Genomic DNA, 22070 nt, shown 5'->3' with positions numbered 1-22070 from the left:
GGTGTCTCATATGAAAGGAGTGGTTCGCTTCGGGAAGAAAGGTAAACTAGCCCCACGATACATCGGACCCTTTGAAATCTTGCAAAAGATTGGGAATGTGTCGTACAAGCTGGATTTACCTGCTTCAATGGAAAGGATCCATCCGGTTTTCCATGTTTCAATGTTGAGGAAGTTTGTGTCAGATCCGAGCAAGGTTCTTAGTGAGCCTGATGTGGAGGTCCAAGAGGATCTCACCTATGTTGAACAGCCAGTATGGATCATTGACACCCAGATCAGAAAGTTAAGGAACAAGGAAATCCCGATGGTGAAAGTCCTGTGGAACCACCACAATTTGGAGGAATGCACTTGGGAGACACGGGAGTCTATGCTCCAGCAGTACCCTCATCTCTTTTAAGGTTAGATCTCCATGTGTTTATGTGCTATGTATGTATGTATGTATGTTATGTTTTATGCCATGTTATGTGCTAGTTGAGGAACATTCGGGGACGAATGTTCTTAAGGGGGGGAGAATGTAATACCCGGCTAGACTCCGGTATCGGAATTCCTACCGTCCGGTGGAATCTCGGATGTCGAAAGCCTCTAGTAGGGTAGAATCATGTTTTCATAAAATGTTTTAAGGTATTTCATGGTTTTAAGTAAAGAGGAAATGAGTTTTAGCATAAAAACAACCTTGAAGGAAAACTCAGGTTCGGCCGCCGAACCTAAAGTTCGGTCGCCGAACCTCAAGTTCGGCCGCCAAACATGCATGCCTTCGGGAGCGCCTTTAGGCCCCCGAAAGCATGAGTGAGGAAAGTCCAGGTTCGGCCGTCGAACCTCAAGTTCGGCCGCCGAACATGGCATGCATGCGGAGGCACGTTCGGCCCCCGAACGTGGCCTGGCCAGCCACTATAAAAGGGTCCCTTAGCCGAAAACGGGCGAGCTTTTTCCCCATTTCCGGCCAAGGTGAGCTCTCCGCCGCCCCTCACCGATCTTGAGTCTTTTCCTTCAGATCTTTCGAGTTTTTCACTAGTTTTCATCTTGTTTTGAAGATTTCCGAGTTTTGAGCAAGTTTTGGAGCTTTGAGGTTCAAGGACTCAAATCTCTTCCAACTCCAAGTTAGATCGCCTCTACCCTCGATCTTCAAGAGGTAAGGGTCGATCTCTAGCTTACTTTATGTTTTAGACAAGTTTTATGCAAGTTCATGGGGTAGAAAATGCATGTGTAGCTTATGTTGAGCTTATGGGTTTTTGGTGTGATTTTTGAACAATGTGGCTTGCAAATGTATGTTGGATGTGTGATAGTTGGGGTTTTAGTTAGTTGATGCCCCTAGGAACTTGTATGCTTGTGTATGAGTGTTGTAGAATAGGTTTATGCATGTTTGGATGAGAGTGGAGGCATAAATGCATAAGGGAGCTGAGTTTCTGCCATTCTGGGAGAAACCAGGTTCGGCAGCCGAAGGAACTTTCGGCCGCCGAACATGCTTGTGGAGGCAGCCTTCGGCTGCCGAAGCTTGCCCCCGAAAGGAGACTTTCGTCTCTGTCTAGAACTTTCGGCCGCCGAAAGTGCCGCCGAACATGCATGAGTTTCGCCTCTGTCTGGGAGTTTCGGCCGCCGAAGGTGCCGCCGAACCTGCCTGACTTTCGGCTCTGGAGGGACTTTCGGCCGCCGAACTTGCCGCCGAAAGTGCCCTGTCCAGCCCTTTCTTGCGTGTTTTTCTATGATTATTCCATGATGTTTTAGGGGGTTTTTGGGGAATAGTTTAGAGTTGTGTTCACGTATGTTTGGTCCCTCATTTTAGTCCACCTATGTAGGTTCGGACCCGAGGAACCGAGGACCCCAGCAGTGAGTCTGTTGCCCCAGTGTCTGGTCAGAGCTATCCAGAGGTGAGTGGAATAAACCTTTACGATTAAAGTAAATAAATTTCAAAGTTTTGAGCATGTTCATGCATCATGAATGCCATGTGATGAATTAGGTTGCTTGCATTAGAATTCACGAATATGTTGCATTGCACATTTTGATGTTGATGTGGATGAATGTTGAATGATCCATAGCCCTCGATCTATGATATGACGATGTGTTATGTACGGTACGGAATGTAAGACCAGTGGGACCCATTCTACGTTCGCTGGCACTATGTAAGGGAAAGACCAGGACCCATTCTACGTTCTGGCACAGTTGGACACTGTTATGTTATGATATGTAAGGGAAAGACCAGGACCCATTCTACGTTCTGGCACAGTTGGACACTGTTATGTTATGATATGTAAGGGAAAGACCAGGACCCATTCTACGTTCTGGCACAGTTGGACCATGTAGAGGGCTATTGGTGACAAGTTCATCCTTGATGTGATTAGCTGTGATGTGATGCATTTCATGTTATCGTATGTTTTAAGTGTTTTATTATTCTGCTCACTGGGCTCTAGTAGCTCACCCCTCTCCCAAATTCCCCAGGTTTGCAGGTACAGGGTAGACCAGGAGGTCCGCAAGAGTAATGAAGACGTGTGTATGTAATAGATAGTGTGGACATGATAAATGTATTAATGTTATGTAAGAGTATAGTTTCAGTCATGTAAAGATATTGAGGATTAGAGATTGTGCTTGACTTTATGTATGAGGTATCCCTTTCAATACATGGTCTTAGATGTTTTATAATGTTCATGTAAGCCAACTCATCTTATGATGTATCGCCCATTGGGGCATTGATGGGATCCCACAGAGGGGTCATGATCATGATTATGGCTTTGTACAGTGCATGCTCAGGTTGAGTTGGGTGTATGAAAGAAAAGTTTTAAATTTTTATGTATGATGTTGATCATGTATGGGATTAAACAGGTTTTCAGGATGTATGTCAGGCTTGCTACGGGTCTTGGCGGCCTTAAGCCGACCCGGATCCTAGCGCCGGTAGCGGTCCGATTTTCGGGTCGTTACAGTGCTCGTAGTCAGAGAGTTTCCAGATGTCTTCCCAGAAGTGCTTCTAGGACTACCACCTGCTAGGGAGACAGAGTTTGAAATAGAGTTGATGCCTGGAACCAGACCAATCTCTATGCCTCCCTACAGGATGGCACCAGCAAAGTTGAAGGAGCTAAAGGAGCAGTTGCAAGAGCTGGTAGACAAGGGTTTCATCCAACCGAGTACCTCACCTTGGGATGCTCCAGTGTTGTTTGTAAAGAAGAAAGATGGATCCTTGAGACTTTGTATCGACTACAGGCAGTTGAACAAAGTCACTACCAAGAACAAGTATCCGTTACCTAGGATCGACGATCTATTTGACCAGCTAGCAGGAGCAGGTTATTTCTCCAAGATAGATCTGAGATCTGGATACCACCAGCTGAGAATTAGGGAAGAGGATGTGCCGAAGACGGCTTTCAGGACCAGATATGGGCATTATGAGTTCCTAGTAATGTCGTTCGGGCTAACCAATGCCCCTGCAGCATTCATGGATCTCATGAACAGAGTGTTTAGCCAGTATCTGGCTCACTTTGTTATTGTCTTCATAGATGATATCTTAGTGTATTCTAGAAATGCAGAGGAACATGCCCATCATCTGAGGTTAGTTTTGCAGACCCTGATAGAGCATGGCTTGTATGCCAAGTTCTCCAAGTGTGAGTTCTGGTTAAGGAGCATCTCGTTCTTGGGGCATGTTGTGCCAGAACAGGGAATTGAAGTGGACCCCAAGAAGGTGGAAGCTGTAGCTAACTGGCCTAGACCCATTACAGTTACAGAGATTAAGAGCTTTCTGGGTTTGGCAGGTTACTACAGGAGGTTCATTCAAGACTTCTCAAAAATTGCCGCTCCTATGACCAGATTGACTAAGAAGAATCAGAGGTTTATGTGGTCTGATCAGTGTGAGGAAAGCTTTGAAGAGCTGAACAAAAGGTTGACGTCAGTACCGGTGTTAGCTCTGCCTACCAGTAATGAAGACTTCACAGTGTTTTGTGATGCGTCCCGTGTGGGACTGGGTTGTGTGTTAATGCAAAATGAGAGGGTAATTGCTTATGCTTCTAGGCAGCTGAAGAAGCATGAGTTGAATTATCCTACACATGACCTAGAGATGGCAGCTGTGATCTTCGCACTCAAGATGTGGAGGCATTACCTTTATGGGGTTAAATGTGAGATCTTCACAGATCATAAGAGCTTGCAGTACATCTTGAGTCAGAGGGAGTTGAATCTGAGGCAGAGGAGATGGGTAGAACTGCTTAGTGACTATGATTGCAAGATTCAGTACCATCCGGGTAAGGCAAATATTGTGGCAGATGCCCTAAGCCGGAAGTCACTTGGCAGTCTATCCTATATTTCAGCAGAAAGGAGACCGATGGTGAGGGAATTCTATAAGCTCATTAATGCTGGGCTGCAGTTAGAGTTGTCTGGTACAAGTGCTTTGATAGCTCAGATGAGAGTGACACCCGTGTTTCTGGAGCAGGTGGCTCAGAAACAGCATAAGGACCCAGAGTTAGTGAAAATTGCCAAGACTGTTCAGTCAGGCAAGAATGAAGAGTTCAGATTTGACAGTAAGGGGATCCTCCATTATGGGAACAGGTTATGTGTACCAGATGACGTGAGTTTGAAGGGAGACATTATGAGAGAAGCTCATAATGCCAGATACAGTGTTCACCCTAGAGGCACCAAAATGTATCAAGATCTTAAGAGAGTTTATTGGTGGCTAGCTATGAAGAGAGAAGTGGCACTGTTTGTGTGCGCCTGCGAGGTATGTCAGAGGGTGAAGCTGGAACATCAAAAGCCGGCTGGAATGCTTAACCCACTGCCGATTCCAGAGTGGAAATGGGAGAATATAGTTATGGATTTCGTAATGGGGTTACCGGCAGCGTTCAACAGATTGGACTCCATATGGGTGATTATGGACAGATTGACCAAATCTGCTCACTTCATCCCTGTCAGGAGTGTCTATTCTGTGGACAAGTTGGCGCAGGTGTATGTGGAGGAAGTTGTCAGGCTGCATAGGGCTCCAGTTTCAATAATGTCAGATAGGGGACCCCAGTTCACCTCCAGGTTTTGGCGAAGTCTGCAGAATGCTATGGGTACCAGGTTGGATTTTAGCACTGCTTTCCATCCACTGACTGACTGACAGTCAGAGAGGACCATCCAGACAATTGAAGATATACTCAGAATGTGTGTGCTAGATTTTGGCGGTTCTTGGAGGCAGCATCTACCTTTGGTGGAGTTTGCCTACAATAATAGCTATCATGCCAGTATAGGGATGGCTCCATATAAAGCTTTGTATGGAAGGAAGTGCAGGTCACCTGTCTGCTGGGAAGAAGTTGGAGAAAGGGCCTTAGCAGGGCCTGAGCTAGTAGAGATCACCAGTAGAGTAGTGCCCATTATCAAGGAAATGATCAGAACTGCTGTGAGCAGGCAAAAGAGTTATGCAGATGTTCGTAGGAAGCATGTAGAGCTTCAGGAGGGAGATTTGGTGTTGCTCAAGGTGTCTCCTATGAAAGGGGTGATTCGTTTTGGGAAGAAAGGTAAGCTAGCTCCACGGTACATCGGACCCTTTGAAATCTTGCAAAAGATTGGAAATGTATCGTACAAGCTGAATCTACCTACTTCAATGGAGAGAATCCATCCTGTTTTCCATGTTTCCATATTACGAAAGTTTGTGTCAGATCCGGGCAAGGTTCTTAGTGAGCCTGATGTGGAGATTCTAGGAGATCTCACCTATGTTGAACAGCCAGTGCAGATTCTAGACATGCAGATCAGAAAGTTGAGGAACAAGGAAATCCCGATAGTGAAAGTCCTTTGGAATCACCATAATGTAGAAGAATGTACCTGGGAGACATGGGAGTCCATGCTCCAGCAATACCCTTATCTCTTTTAAGGTGAGAGTTGTTTTATGTGCTTCTTTGTTGTTTTTATGTGTGTTATGCCATGTTATGCTAGTTTGGTGGACATTTGGGGACGAATGTTCTTAAGGGGGGAGAATGTAATACCCGGCTAGACCTCGGCATCGGAATTCCTGCTTTCCGGCGGAATCTCGGATGTCGAAACCCTCTAGAAGGGTAAAATCATGTTTTTCAAAAATGTTTTCATGTGTTTTAAGGTTTTAAGTAAGAAAGAAATTGAGTTTTGAAAGAAAAGACCAAGGTTGGAAAAGCCAGGTTCGGCCGCCGAACGTTGGTGACTTACGGAAGCTCTTTTGGCCCCCGAAGGTGGTCTGGCCAGCCACCTATAAAAGGTCACTTGTCCGAAAATGGGCGAGTTTTCTCTCTCTATTTTCGGGCAAAGGTGAGATTTCGCCCTTCTTTGGTTGATTTTGAGTTTTTCCTTCAATCTTTTCAAGTTTTAACAAGTTTTAATTTGGTTTTGAAGATCTTGAGCTAAAGATCAATGTAACGACCCGAAATCAGACCGCTACCGGCGCTAGGATCCAGATCGACTTAAGTTCGCCGAGACCCGTAGCAAGCCTAACATACAACCTATCATACCTGATAAATCCCATACATGATCATACATTTACATAAAAACTTTAAACTTTTTTTTTCATCTACCAAGCTTGACCTGCATGCACTGAAATTGAATACATAAAAACTCAACACTAGAGCTCTCATCAAATGCTCTAGTTGGGTCAACATTACCTACATCAAGCTTGGTTTACATCACATTAGAAAAACATTACATAAAGATCATGTATCAAAAGGGATTAACCATAAACTCTAGGGTCAAGCACAATATTAATCCTCAATATAATTCTATACAATATCTTACATTACATTACATTATCTTTCATGTCCACAACTAACTATTACATACACTATGCCTTTACTCTTGCTGATCTCCTGGTCTATCCCGAACCTGCAAACCTGGAACCTGGGGGTTAAGGGAAAGGGGTGAGCTACTAGAGCCCAGTGAGTAGAACATATAAAACAGTTTATATAGATATGCCATCATGAAATGCGTCACATCACAGACAATTCACATCACGGATGGATTTGTCACCAATAACCCCCTCTTACCTCTTTATCATAACAAATTGCCAGGACACGTGGCATGGGCAGCCCTAGACTTTCTTACATACTGAGGGCTAATGGGTCATCCAATATCCATCCACATCAATAACAATTAATGCAATGCATCATATTCGTGAATTCTAATGCAAAACAACCTAATACATATCATGGCATTCATGATGCATGGATCATGCTAAAAATTTATTTACTTTAAAACATAAAGGTCCATTCTACTCACCTCAGGTTGACTCTGAAAAGACTCTGAAGCAGCTATTTCACTGCTGGGGTCCTCGGTTCCTCGGGTCCGAACCTACACAGGTGGACTCAAATGAGGGACCAAACATACACTAACATGACTCTAAACATCTCCCCAAAAACCCCCCTAAAACATCTTAAAACAATCATAGAAAACATGCAAAGGAAGGCTGGACAGGGCACTTTCAGCGGCAGGTTCGGCGGCCGAAAGTCCCTCCAGAGCCGAAAGTCAGGAACTTTCGGGAGCAGAGTTCGGCGGCCGAAAGTCTGTCCAAAGCCGAAAGTCACCCACCTTCGGCGGCAGGTTCGGCGGCCGAAACTCCCCTCCAGAGCCGAAAGTCCAAACTTTCGGGGGCAAGTTTAGGCGGCCAAACCACCTCCACAAGCAGGTTCGGCGGCCGAACATGGCTTCGGCAGCCAAACCTGAGTTCTTCCAAAATGGGAGAACTCAAGCCTCTCATGCACAATTTGCCTCCCAAACCTTCCAAACTCAAGCACAACACTCCCAAATATGCATAAACATGTACACAAGCATATAGGGGTCTCAAACTATCCTATACCCCAACAAACATCACATAGCAACACAATAAACATGCATTTTATCATTAAACTCACATAAACCCTAACATTTTACAACTAACCTAATCATGCATCCAACACCCTAAAAACCCCTCAAAACTTACCAAAAACATAAAAGAAGGGTAGGATATACTCTTACCTCTTGAAAATCGAGAGGAGAGGCGATCCAAACTCGGAGATGGGAGAAATCGAGCTCCGGGGTCTCCAAGCTTCAAAACTTCGTTCTTTGCTCAAAATCTTCAAAACCAAATTAAAACTCATCAAAAAATGAATGATTTGAAGGAAGACATCAAAACTAACCATGGAAGGGCATGGACTCACCTTTGCCCGAAAATAGGGAAGAAAACTCGCCCATTTTCGGACATGAGGCCTTTTATAGGTGGCTGGCCAGACCACCTTCGGGGGCCAAATGTGCTCCCTAAACTGCACCATGTTCGGCGGCCGAACATGAGGTTCGGCGGCCGAACCTGGCTTTCCTTCATTGGTGCTTTTCTTTCAAAAACTCAGTTCCTCAAAAACTCAGTTCCTTTCTTACTTAAAACCTTAAAACACATGAAAATATTTTAGAAAAACATGATTTTACCCTTCTAGAGGGTTCCGATATCCGAGATTCCGCCGGAAAATAAAAATTTCGATGCCAGGGTCTAGCCGGGTATTACAATCAAGGTTTTGAAGCTTGGAGACCCCCGGAGCTCGATTTCTCCAAATCTCCAAGTTTGGATCACCCTCCTCTCGATCTTCAAGAGGTAAGTGGAGATCCTATCTTCTTTTATGTTTTTAAGTAAGTTTTAAGAAGGGTTAAGGGGTTTTGATGCATGATTTGAATAGTTATAAATGTTAGGGTTTATGTGAGTTAAATGATGAAATGTATGTTTATTGTATGTTAAATGTGATGTTATTGGGGTATAGGTTAGTTTTAAGCCCCTAAATGCTTGAGGATGTGTATATGCATGATTTTGAGTGGTTTGGTTTGAGTTTAGAGGTTTGGTTGGTTGAATGTGCATGAGAGGCTTGAGTTCTCCCATTCTGGAAGAACTCAGGTTCGGCTGCCGAAGCCATGTTCGGCCGCCAAACCTGCCTGTGAAGGTGGTTTGGCTGCCTAAACTAGCCCCCTAAAGTTTGGACTTTCGGCTCTGGAGGAGAGTTTCGGCCGCCGAACCTGCCGCCGAAGGTTGGTGACTTTCGGCTCTGGACAGACTTTCGGCCGCCGAACCCTGCCCCTGAAAGTGCTTGACTTTCGACTTTGGAGGGACTTTCAGCCGCTGAACCTGCCCCCAAAAGTGCCTTGTTCAGCCTTCCTTTGCATGTTTTCTATGAATGTTTTATGATGTTTTAGGGGTTTTTTAGGGAGATGTTTAGAGTTATATTAGAGTATGTTTGGTCCCTCATTTGAGTCCACCTGTGTAGGTTCGGACTCGAGGAATCGAGGACCCCAGCAGTGAGATAGCTGCTTCAGAGTCTTTTCAGAGTCAACCTGAGGTGAGTAGAATGGATCTTTATGTTTCAAAGTAAATAAATTTTGAGTATGTTCATGCATCATGAATGCCATGATATATACTAGGTTGTTTGCATTAGAATTCACGAATATGTTGCATTGCATACTATGATGTTGATGTGGATGGATGTTGGATGACCCATTAGCCCTCGATATGATATGATGACGATGATACGGTATGGAAGTCCAGTGAGGCCCATTCTACGCCCCTGGCACAGAGTAAGAGAAAGACCAGTGAGGCCCATTCTACGCCCTTGACACATTGGAATGTTATGTTATGTTATGTTAAGAGAAAGACCAGCGAGACCCATTCTACGCCCCTGGCACCATTGGAATGTGTAGAGGACTATTGGTGACAAGTCCATCCTTGATATGATTTGTTTGTGATGTGATGCATTTCATGAAAGCTTAGACTTTAATATATTGTTTTACTATTATGCTCACTGGACTCTAGTAGCTCACCCCTTTCCCTTAAACCCCAGGTTTGCAGGTTCGGGATAGACCAGAAAGTCAGCAAGAGTAAAAGTTTTATGTATGTAATAGTTAGTTGTGGACATGAAAGATAATGTAATGTAATATAATGTAAGATATTGTACAGTTTTGTATTGAGGATTAGTATTGTGCTTGACCCTAGAATGTTTGGTTAATCGCTTTTGTTCATGATCATTATGAAATGTTTTAAATGTCGAGATATGTAAACCAAGCTTGATTATTGTAATGTTGACCCAACTAGAGCATTTGTTGAGGGCTCTAGTATGGGAGTTTTATGTATTCAGTCTAGTGCATGCTCAGGTCAAACTTGGTAGATGAAAAGTTTAAAATTTTTATGAAAATGTTTGATCATGTATGGGATTTATCAGGTATGACAGATTATATGTTAGGCTTGCTACGGGTCCCGGCGACCTTAAGTCGATCTGGATCCTAGCGCCGGTAGAGGTCCGATTTCGGATCGTTACACATTGACATTAAACCCCTCAACGACAGGTGGTACGCTTAATAAGTTGTTGAGCCCTCTCTATTGCAACATCTAGCCTAGCCATTAGGTAGTGTTCTATAACTAGAGAGCCATACTTTGCAACTCTTGGTCAAATAAGGTAGTTCGAGACGTGGTTCCGCCGAGCTCAGTGAAGGGCTAACAATATGGGGTGTTGGTTTAATGGGACAGTTGGATTAGAAAATGAGAACTGTGATCATTCCTAAGTTGAACTCAGGTTGTTTGGGGAGTTTCCAGTATGGTTCTCGCCGCGGTTGGCCATGTGGATCTTAGTAGGTAAAATGAGGATGAGAACTCAGATGATGAAAAGATCTACTTTGTTCCCACAAATGGTGCCAATTGATATCCTGAGATCCAGTAAGAGATAGGCTCAAGGTATATTTTGGCAAGTTTAGTTTGGTGTGTCTCCCTCTTGCTTCCTTTGTTCCTTTTCCCTTTTGTCCTATAGTAACGCGTAACTGTTGTCCTGCGTTTGTACTCTCCTGCCACAGTCACACTGACCGTACGGACGTACTGTGTCCTTTTCCATCATCAGGCGGCCATGTAATTCCATTCGACACCATGTGCACACGATCCCGGGTGTCATGGAGTTTGTTGTCTCATAGGGTCAGGGGAATAAGTAGGGTCAGGCCTCCCGCGCATAGACTTGAGTCCGGTATGACTCGTCAAAGCGAGTTTTGAGCTTATACATGAGGCAGGCCTAACTGTTGGGTCCAGCCTGAATCGGGGTGTTTAAGGCTTGTTTGTTATCAATAACCATATGATTTATGGACAAGGTTAGAAATTAATTTCATGAAAATAGGCTTGAGATGTAAAAAGGATTGAAGAAAATTTAAGATGAGATCATGGGAAAGAGAACTGGTGTTTTCGGTATTTGAGGAAGGAAGGAAAGTGAATAAAATACAGGAAAAATTAAAGGATATTATGGAGATAATTTTTTTTCCTTTTGTACCGTTAAAAAATCATTTTGATTAACGGAGAATTTTCAATAGAATAATTCAATTGCAGTATTTAAGAATAATAGTTAGTTTTAAAAATGATAGGATCAATTAATAAATTTTTTAATAATTTAAAAATTAAATAATTTTTATCTTAAAAATTTTAATAATTAATAATTAATTAAAATATATATAATAAATATTTTTCAATCGGAGAGCAATTATAAAAGCGACCATCCTTAGTATTTTTCTTATAGCAAAGACAAAACATTATTGAAATTAGAATATTCTAAAGTCGGTGTAAAGATTCCGCTTCTTTTAAATTTCCGTTCCCTAAAATCTCTGCGTTCACTTTGACCCAAAAACAAAGGAAAAAAAGAAAAAAAAATCTCAACGTACCCCACCCCACCCCACCCCACGTGCCAGAGCTTTTGATAATTCGTTTTGCGCCGGCGTCGGAGCCGTTTCTTAATTCGCCGCTCTCCTTTTACTTTTTAATTTTTATAAACCTTCATAGTTGAAAAAAAAAAAGGTTAAAAAAAATAAACTGTGCGAGAAAATTTCTCGTAGAGTTCAGGATCAAACAGATCAGAAGACAATAAAAGAAATTATTAGCCGTTCGATCAGTCATTATATAGCAACCCTGGAGTGTTCACCAACAGGCATAACTCCTCTCTCTCTCTCTTTCCCCTTCCTTTCTTCAGGACTCTATTTTGCTGTCCCGTGTCTTTATGTTGTTCGTTTGGTGAACTCTCTCTGGTTTTCTCGGAAAAGGTGTAGAGGAAGGAAAATATTTCTTGTCAATTTTCCTCTTCCATTAAACATTCGCGGCATTTTCTGCCCCAGATTTTGGTTGGTGTGTCTCTTTGTTTTGATTTCTTTTCCTATTTTATGTTTCAAGTAGTTTTTTTTTTGCATTTTTATTTTTTTCTTTTTCGAATTTCTTTCCATCTCTATTGATCCTTTTTTTATTATTATTTTTAATGCTTTCTTTTAATTGACTAGCTGGTTTGTGGTGGATTTCTTTGATTTGTTGTTTGTTTTTAAATCTTTTCCGATATGTTTCTGAGTAATTGAAAGAAAATGGAAGAGCTTTTTACGGATAATAGAAGTAACATTAAATTTTGTTTTTTCCCCCTTTATTTGCTTGATATTTAATTGTCATTTTTTTCCTTCCAATTATATCCGGATCTTTTTTTTTTCTTTGTTGGCATTGGTAATAGTAATTGGGTTTTTGCAATCTGCTAGGTTAAGATGATTTTAGTGATGAACGGTAGTTTGAAGGCTAGGCATCAAGTCTAGTATTGGCCTTTTTCTCTCTTCCTTCATCATCAGTAAATGGGCTGCTTTAGTTCTAAAGTAGCAAGACAGTTTCCTGGTCATGAGGACCCTGTTGTTCTTGCTTCACAAACAGCTTGTAAGTTGTTCATCACTGTTTCATTGAAAATTGAGCATTTGGATTTCTTAAGTTCTGTTTTTTATCCCCAGTTCTATAATTTTCTTTGTTGTTCCTTGATCTCGCATGTATTTGTATGTGTGCTTTTGTGTGCTGAAATGGGTAGTCACACTGAGTGGTTGTGCAACTCTTTCTTTTTTGTTCCTCAGTTAGCGTAAGTGAAGTTGAAGCACTGTTTGAGCTATTCAAGAGCATTAGCAGTTCTGTTGTTGACGATGGGTTAATAAATAAGGTATCTCGCAACAACAGTCCTAGCTCAGATATGTTTTCTTTCTTGTATGGCATAATGTTTTGCTTTTATTTTTGTTATCCATTGCAATGGTTTTCATATTGCCATTTAAAAAGGTAAAGGATTCCTTGTGTGGTCTCCTAATCGTGTTTCTTCTTGCAAAAGGCCATACGTCAGCAAGAGTTGTAGCTTACTCTATGATTCGATGATGCTGAGCAACACCCTCACAATATTGATGTTGATATAATTCCTGGCAGTGTACTTTTTTTTTTTATGTAAAATATTTTTAATTCAATCAAGATATTTTCAAGTTATGTGTTTATGATAAGGAATTTGATACTTATATTCTTTAATGATTAGAATGCCTAGTATATATTCATATGTCATTATAAAGTTCTCTAGTAAAAATGAAAAATTCAGTTGAAAATGTATTGTTACAGAGTTCTTCTTATGCATGCAGGAGGAGTTTCAGCTGGCTCTTTTCAAGAACAGAAAGAAAGAGAGTCTCTTTGCTAATAGAGTATTACTCCTACCTCTTGATTTTCTTTGTAATAAAAGATAAATAGTATGAGGGAAAGAGGACTAATTTTGTCATAACCTGCTCAATTTCATGTGTTTGTACTGACCTTGGAGCTTCTGACTGAAGGCCGAAGCCCTTTAGCAGGCTGAAAGCCCAGCATGCGTTCCTAATTCCACTTCTTGCTAGCACCTCTATAGGCAAAAGTCACTAGCCCAGATTCAGAACTTGCCAATCAACCACAATCCTGTCTTGATGAGCTTGGAAATAGTGGAAGCTGTTACCAGAATCTTTCCAGACCAACACACAGAATATTGACCATTCATCGTTCTATTTTTAACATCAACACCCGCTTAATCCTGCTCCTCACTTTTCTATCCGTCCTCTCATTCTCTTCCCCTCTTCCCCTGCCACCTTGGCCCCTTTGTTTTTGTGTTTTCTTTAGCTACAGTACTGGAATGGTTACTGGGTTTGTTTCTGATTGGTTTTTATTTTTCCAATAACTTCTCAACATGCTGTCTAAAGAGAGGAAAACAAAATTGATGTTAGTGGTGAAGACTACATTCATTTTGTGTATTTTCCTAGTGGTTAGATGGAAGTTTAGATTGATGCTTTGAAGATAATATGATTGTTATTGCTGTTTTGTTATTATATTTTTTTTGCACTTGATATCATTTAGGCACGTGCCTGTGTGACTGTGCACTGTGATTAAGTTCCAACTTCAAAGATCCCTTTTCTCTTTAATAAACTATTATAAAATAACATGGTTGGCTATTGAGTGGTCAAAAGTTGAAATGTCTTGTAAAATGTCTTGTAAAATTGTTATGTGCTTAATGACCAACAATATAAATATTGTTCTTATTTCCTTTTCATTCAGCTGTATTATTTTGAGAATTTGAATTGTTTTTCATGCAGATCTTTGACCTCTTTGATGTTAAGCAAAAAGGAGTCATTGATTTTGGTGACTTTGTTAGAGTTCTCAATGTATTCCATCCCAATGCCCCACAAGAAGAAAAGATAGACTGTAAGTTGAATAGTCATTTTATGGTGACCTGCAATTGCATAAATGGGATTACAGTTGTTATCTGTCATCTTATTTTGCAGTTCTACTTTAACTCACCTCTGTGTATGAAATTGCCTTGCAGTTTCATTTAGGCTTTATGATTTGGAGAATACGGGATTCATTGAGCGCCAAGAGGTAAGATGAGAATCATTTTATTTGGCTTTATGATAATCCAAATGCTTATAGCTAGGCTTGGGTGGAGCTACTTATTGGGGAGTGGGGGTCAATTTACTGCACTCAATCTTCCTTAAAAAAAATCTCATACACATTGCCGCACAAAGATAAAACTGCATCTACAGATTGACCCCCCTCATTTTTTTTTTAAAATTTATCATATATGTATAGAATTATTATAAATCCTTATCAACAGATGCGTGTTTTCCATATATGTGAATATATATATATATATATATATACTTTTGCCAGCTGAAAGCAAAAAATGAAAAAAAAATTTGTGCAATAATAAATCATTAATTGAGAAGAAAATAACAATGTATTTAAATTTTTAATATATAATAACAATTTAGTAGAAATTATTATAAATTAATTTTTTTTGGTATTGTAAATTTAAAATTATAGTGGGAATTTTATTATTTAATGATTTTTTAGTAGATAATTATCAAATATTGAAAATTAACATACATTATTATGTTTTTTCTCTATGGATAATTATCATTGTATATACTGTTACTTTGAATTGAACAGAATAAAATTTTTTGACCCCAATTGCTCAAATTCCTAGCCCTGCATCTGTAGGTAAGTGAATAAACTTAGTTTGTGCATTAAGCTTTTGGTTATAGTCAAGAACCCTAAGTGACAGTGGTGTTGCAAAGGAACTTGTAGATTGTACCCAGTGTTGTTGTTTTCTTTTTTCCTCCATATTTGCATTCCAGTTGGAATTTCTCAAGCTGTAAAATATAAGTTTCTCTGCCAACTTTTGTTGGAGTCATTCTTAATATACAACTAAAAAAGAATGAAAGGAAAAGCAATTGGTTTCTGTAAATACAACTAGCATTTGGAGGTGGGTTCAGGCATATGACAAGACAAAATGATTGGTTTTTGCTGGATTCCCTACCAACATTCAGTTGGTGTTATGTCCTTTTGTTGGCTTTCCCACAGTTTCTCCATCTATATAGTGAAACTCTGGTCCCATACAACTCACAACAAACTTTTCTTGAAAGTACCTGTTTTTGATGAGAATTTGTTGGGTTACTTTGTACCATGCATCTCTTTTTTTGGTTGTTGTAATAAAGTTAAATGACTGAATTAGAGAATTGGACCCATTTGTGGTGTTGCTGCCTCCCTTTACCCTTGTCTTTGTGATCTGTGAGCTTAATTCGGGTATAAGTGTGGAGTGGATTGGCTTGGGTTTGTTCATGAGTAGATTTCTTACCAGGCAGAAGATAGAAAATGGCAGATCTGGTTGTTGATAATATCCCTCTCCCCATTTCTACATATGCATTTCTAAACGAAAAATGGCGGTTGCCTACTAAACTACGCCATGCTTTTCAATTAATTGGATTTCATTGTGTCTAGATCATAATGGGTTTTCCCATTGATTTTTCATCTCTTATTCATATCTATACTCCCAAGTCCTAACTTCATTTTGTGCCTAAATCTGTAATGAAAACAGTCAGATTGTAAGCGTATGCATTATTTGCACCCCCCCCCCCCCCCCCCAGCCCCCACACTAGTTGGGGTGTTGTTTTCTTGTACAAGAGGCTACTAGAATAAATGATTATGAAAAAAGAAGGGGGGATGTATTAAGAGGAGTACAGGCTAGCAATTTGGCCATAATATAGTAAAATTTTATAATATATCACATTTAGAAATAAAATAAAATTTATTTAATTAAATATTTAATTGAATTATTATCAATAATAAATCATATAGTTTTTTTATTACTTTTTAGTTTACATATAATTTATACTATATATGAAAATAAGAGGAGTAGCAAATAATATCTAACATAATTTATTATAAATCACCTTAATTTTGATTAATTAAATAATAATAAATAAGTTTACTATTCTGTAAAATTTTTTTATTTAAAACTAATTGTAAAATATGATATGATTTATCGGTCGCAATATTTGTAATCTATAGATTAGATTAGATCAATCCCATCTGATTTTCCATCTTAAAATCAGAGAGGATGATAAAGTTTTTATCTTTATACCACTTTTATATATAAATACCGCAAAAAGAAAATGAATTATTGAGGATGAGTAGATCATAACACATGAATTTGGAAAAATAGTCCTCACCATCAAAAATATTTCAAGACAGGAAAAGAGGACTATATATCGCCACACAATATTAAGAAAAATGCTCCATTCTATATATATATCTCATATGTTAATTATAATATTACATCTTTCTTGGTTATTCTTTTCTAAGAGTTGGGATGGAAGTATGATTATTTTTCTCTATTTTGGTTTATATTTTTATGAATTTCATTGTTATAAATTGGTTTATGTATATTATGATCTTTATAATAAAAATATAAACATTAAAGTATTTTTATAATATAATTTTATTTTATATTTAAAAGTAAGGAAACAAGTATAAAAACGTCCAAAACAGATAATACTAGTTTAAGAAAAAGGAGCAGAACATCTTTCAGATTTGTTTCATTTATTTGATTTTTCTTTAATTAAAAAATCTCCGCAGGCATCTTCATTGTATGTGATTTTGGCAGGTTAAGCAAATGTTGATTGCGCTCCTTTGTGAATCTGAAATGAAGTTGGCTGATGAGACGATAGAGATAATTCTTGATAAGGTAGGTTTTTGCCTCTGAATTAAAATACTTCTTACACGTCTGTTCTTAGTGAAATCTATGAAGGTTCTGAATTTTGCTTGAAATGGGATTGTTGTTAATTCAGCTAACTACTCTAAAACCAAGGATTTGAATGATGACTGTTGTATGTGCACTATGTTTTTTACTTCAATTCGTTAAAATATATATATATATATAACAGAAGCAGTCATGACAATTATTCAATTACACATTGGCCACAACACACTGAGACGGTGGTGTTGCGATTTAGCTCAACCTGGTCATCTAAGACCTAGAGTAATTTAGCTTAAGAGCAGCATTATGTGATCATGTTTCGGTAACAAATTTTACAAGCTCTGTTTTATGTTAATCGTTTATCAATACATAGGCACACTTTTTGGCATCTAGGAACAGAAGAACTTCTGCAGTCACTTTTGCTCATAGACCAGAAAAATGAAATATGCAAACCTGAGGCATGGATGCACCCAGTCTAATCTTGTCGAAGCAATCAACAATCAAACAAAAAGGTTTATAACATGTAACTTATTCCATCATGAGCGCATATGCTTATGTGTCTTGAAGTCAGAGTTGCGCACTTTGAATGTGTCATTTCGAATCTTTTATTAGCGGAAGAAAACAACTATAATATACACACATGAATAGGAATGTATAGTGACTTTTCTGATGGCATGAGTTATTTTTACAATTTGAAAATTAAAAATTGGGTGTATAATCTTTTTGGGCAGACATTCATGGAAGCTGATTCTAACAATGATGGCAAGATAGACAGATCCGAATGGCAGAACTTCGTCCGTAAAAACCCATCCCTGTTAAAGATCATGACACTACCCTACCTAAGGTAATGTTGTAAAACATTTCTACTTCCTACTAGACTAAACTTGTCAGATCCTATAGATTTGTTTCTTTGTTAATTGTGTAATTCTCTGCTTCTGAAATAAATGTAGGGATATCACAACAACATTTCCAAGTTTCGTTTTCCACTCCGAGGTGGATGAAATTGCTACCTGAAAAAGCAGGGAAATTAGCTTAGGATATTACAAACAGTTGCTATGAACCTCTGGCTTCTGAATTTTTTTTTTAAAATCATTTATCATTTACAGAAGTCAACAAGTGTGTTACTCTAGGTGGAAAGATCCACTGCTGAGTAAAGGTTAGCTCGAGTTGTCTTTTAACTTAAAAGCACAATCGTTATAATTGATACTGTTTCATTTTTCTTGTTAATAATAATAGTTTTATGCTGAGGTAGAGGTAGAGGTAGAAGGTAGCAGCTCTCTCTCTCTCTTTATTTTCTTTTTTTTTTTTTAATTATTATTATTATTACTATGACTTCTCCGTTCCGTTTGATGGTAACTTTATTAAATTAGGGTTATATGTCACAGTGTGCGAAGGATAGAAAAATGATTCTTGGGTTGGGTTTCATATTTGATTTAGTATTTATTAGTTTACACTTGATCATTGTGATTATATTAAATGTATGGAGGAAAATTGATTTTTTTTTTTTGTTTTAAATTGCTCGTCTTAATTTACTTTCACATTATCAGTGAAATGGGTTTGTTTTTATTTTCATTTGAATTAAAAAAGAAGCTAAAATGTTCTAAAAATCTAACAGTTTATTGCTTTTTATCAATTTTGGTTTTTTTTTGTCTAATTTAAAACTCGTATATTAATTTTAGTCCACTGTCAATTGACAGTAGAGTTGCTGATGTGAAGACTAATGTGGCAGAAACATTGATATTTTAATTATTGTTGTTGGTGTCTATAAGTTTTTAATAAAAAATTGAAAATTTTAAATATTTGTTAATTATAGCTTGATTTTAAAGTTTTGTTTTAAGCATAGCCTGTTAACTAATTTTAATCTAAATAAATTTATATTGTATTAATATGTTAAAAGTAAAATAAATAAATATATTAATTTATCACTACATAATGCTTGATTTATGTTGGTACTATTTAATGATTAAATATATTTTCTTTTTATGTAAAATATGTATTTAGTGATGGTTGTAATTGTTGTTCATTCTTTTAGAAAGAACACAGGTCTTGAAAATTTAGCTCTGGCCGATATTTGTTTCATTGCTTTCAATCACTGTGAAGTTTCAATCTTCGAGTAATGTCCTTGTTGGTGTACTTCTTTGCTTGTCTTTGTTAACTACTACTTCTGCGAGATGATTATTCTGTGAAATCTTTCTTGACAAATGGTTTATTGCTCCAACTCGTTCGCATAAGTGTATAAGGAAACCGATCAAGAAGACCTCTACAGTTTCACCCCAATATAACTTTGATTCACTTGTAAAGAAACTGGTTGAATCCTCGTTAAAATTGGTGTCTTGCTGCACAAGTTATTTGCTCAATTCTGCGTGGCTTTGAATTGTATACGTTTCTTACTCCTATTTCTCTACCAAATTATAAGGTTATTCATATTTTACCTGCATAAGACTCGCACAATATAGAAGAAAGTCAAGGCTATTAATATGTGATAAACGCAAAAAAAAAAACTTGTTAATAGCAAGGTTATGCTCAAAGTAACCATTGAAGCAAATTACATGAAAAACAAATGTTAATATTCTATTGATGTCCATTTAAAAAAAATATATATATATATTCTATTGATGCCATAATAATAAATTAGTGAAACATACCTACTTAGTTGGCTCTTAAGATTGCTTTTCTATTTAACCATATAATTTGAAATTGGACTTGATTCGTTTTTGGAAAGATACATTTGTGATTTTATTGTTACATTAGAGAAGTCACAATAAAAAGAGGTGGATTAATATATCAAACTTTCAAGCCTGACTCGGAATAGACACCTGTTGTTAATAAATGGGTAATCACATTTACAGACCTATAGTTAAAACAACATTTAGTATTAACAATCTCACTTAAAAGAAATTTACAATCACTAACAATCAAGCCAATGGATGATATGAATTAATTGCAGCATCCGATTCAATCAGAACCCGCTACCAACCTTCACTATTTATCCAACTTAAAACTTCAACAATGCCTATAGCTTCTGCATTTTTTACTGAGAAAAAACTTGGATAACGTCAGACTTTAGCCGCCATAAACTTCCCATATGAGTCACGTACAACAACACCTAAACCTATAAAACCCAGACTCGGATCGGTAGATGCATCCACATTGACCTTCATCCATCCTTCCGGTGGCCGTTGCCATAAACACAGGTGGTCTGAACTTGGTGCAGCAGCAGCAACAATCCAATTTTGTAGGAACCGTGAGGCCATATGGGAAACTTGAGAGGGAGACTATCCTTTATGTTCCTACACAATAGAGTTCCTATTAGTCCACAATGTCCAACAAACCATGAGTATTAATTTGCATTTATCAATAGAGGCTGGAATAAATACAGCTAAGAACCAATCCATCAATGAATTAACACTTAGATATTGCAATCCTATATCAGTTTGCATCCAAAATTCTCGAGCAAAAGAACATTGAATCAAACTATGCATTATAGTCTCACTTCCATACTGACAAATCGGACATACATTATAGACTTGCATCTGACGTCGTTGAAGCACATCATAACAAGGCACCACATTCGAAAGTGCCCTCCAAAAAAAATTAAGAACTTTAAGGGGCACCTTGCAATTTCAAAACTTACTCCAAAGGCCTGAGATAGATGCAGAAGGAGAAGCATAAGAACATGCAGCTTATAAGCACTTTTCACAGAAAATTCTCCATCTCGTTCAAGCTTTCAACTAATGCAGTCCGACACCCATGATCGCCCAAGTGGAATTGATAGAATCTGTTGAACATCTCGTTCATGAAAAATAGAGGCAATAAGAGGTAAATTCCAACGGTTCGCAACAATTAAATCAGAAACACAGTTAATAGCACAAGGCTCAGGAGGAGGTGTAGAAATAAAAGAATAGTGAGGATCAAGTAACCATGGAGAGTGCCATACAAAAATATCACTACCCGAACCCACTCGCCAAACAATGCCTTGTTGTACCAGCGACCAAGACTCCCAAATAGAATGCCATACATAGCTAGGATTATGACCAAGTGATGCTGTCCAAAGCGACAAACTAGGGAAATATCGTACTTTCATGATGCGAGCCACAATAGATGAAGGTCGAGTAAGAAAACGCCAACACTGCTTGCCTAGAAGTGCCAAATTAAAATCATGAATCCTCTTGAACCCTAAGCCCCCAGCCCCTTTATGCTTCGCTAACCGATCCCAAGCCATCCATCTTATACCCTCACGGTAGTTTTCTCCTTTGCCCCACCAGAAAACATTTATTATCCATTCAATTTCATAACATAAAGTCATTGGCAGCAAAAAAAGGCTCATAATATAATTGGAAAGTGCCTGCAATACTGTTTTAATCATGACTTCCTAACCTGTTCGACTCAATGGTTTCCTCTTCCAAGAGTTCAGTCTCTTCCAAATCCAATCTTTAATAAAATCAAATACTTCTTTGTGGTTCCTACCAATATGGGAAGGCAAGCCTAAATAAGTGCCAAGAGAGTCTTTTTCCACAACACCCAATAAAGAGCAGACTTGGGAGCGAATTTGAGGAGGAGTGTTCTTACTAAAAGTAATGGAAGACTTCGAAAAACTTATCATAAGCCAAGATCCCTTTAAGAGAGGTAGCCTGCTCAATAGAGGGCCTGGAAAATATCAAGTTGTCATCAGCAAAGAATAAATGAGTCAATATAGGGCCCTTAAACGAGACCTTACTCCCATGAAGCACACCATCACTAACCGCCTGCTGAATAAGATAAGAGAGGCCATCTGCACATAAAATGAATAGGTAAGGGGAGAAAGGGTCA

The 22070-nt window shown here is 38.6% G+C and overlaps 1 protein-coding gene across 4 annotated transcripts; it reads left to right on the top strand.

Annotated features, from left to right (window-relative positions):
• The first annotated feature begins 11745 nt into the window (after window positions 1-11745).
• On the top strand, window positions 11746-18508 carry LOC110604401 (calcineurin B-like protein 1). Of its 4 annotated transcripts, none has more exons than XM_043952798.1 (9): window positions 11746-11864; window positions 12451-12619; window positions 12808-12890; window positions 13348-13407; window positions 14320-14428; window positions 14550-14602; window positions 17169-17249; window positions 17993-18105; window positions 18212-18508. In XM_043952798.1, exons 2-9 carry the CDS (start codon window positions 12541-12543, stop codon window positions 18273-18275), a joined length of 642 nt encoding a protein of 213 aa, XP_043808733.1. In that variant the 5' UTR covers window positions 11746-11864; window positions 12451-12540; the 3' UTR covers window positions 18276-18508. The 4 variants fall into 4 exon arrangements, with proteins under 4 accessions (XP_043808733.1, XP_021598246.1, XP_021598245.1 ...); XM_021742554.2 differs by lacking the exon at window positions 11746-11864 and adding an exon at window positions 11871-12054; XM_021742553.2 differs by lacking the exon at window positions 11746-11864 and adding an exon at window positions 11871-12058.
• The last annotated feature ends 3562 nt before the right edge of the window (window positions 18509-22070 follow it).

The sequence above is a fragment of the Manihot esculenta genome, chromosome 17 (genome assembly GCF_001659605.2).
Source record: "Manihot esculenta cultivar AM560-2 chromosome 17, M.esculenta_v8, whole genome shotgun sequence".
Lineage (NCBI taxonomy): Eukaryota > Viridiplantae > Streptophyta > Magnoliopsida > Malpighiales > Euphorbiaceae > Manihot > Manihot esculenta.
Note: the sequence above shows the minus strand (reverse complement) of the source record. Positions and strands in the feature narration are given on the sequence as shown.

What these genes read in the sequence shown, in the direction of transcription:
- LOC110604401 (XM_043952798.1), top strand. Translation starts at nt 12,541, where the DNA reads ATGGGCTGCTTTAGTTCTAAAGTAGCAAGACAGTTTCCTGGTCATGAG. An exon ending in ACGATGGGTTAATAAATAAG is followed by an intron (nt 12,891 to 13,347) that starts GTATCTCGCAAC and finishes TTATGCATGCAG; the next exon opens with GAGGAGTTTCAGCTGGCTCT. An exon ending in ACAAGAAGAAAAGATAGACT is followed by an intron (nt 14,429 to 14,549) that starts GTAAGTTGAATA and finishes ATTGCCTTGCAG; the next exon opens with TTTCATTTAGGCTTTATGAT.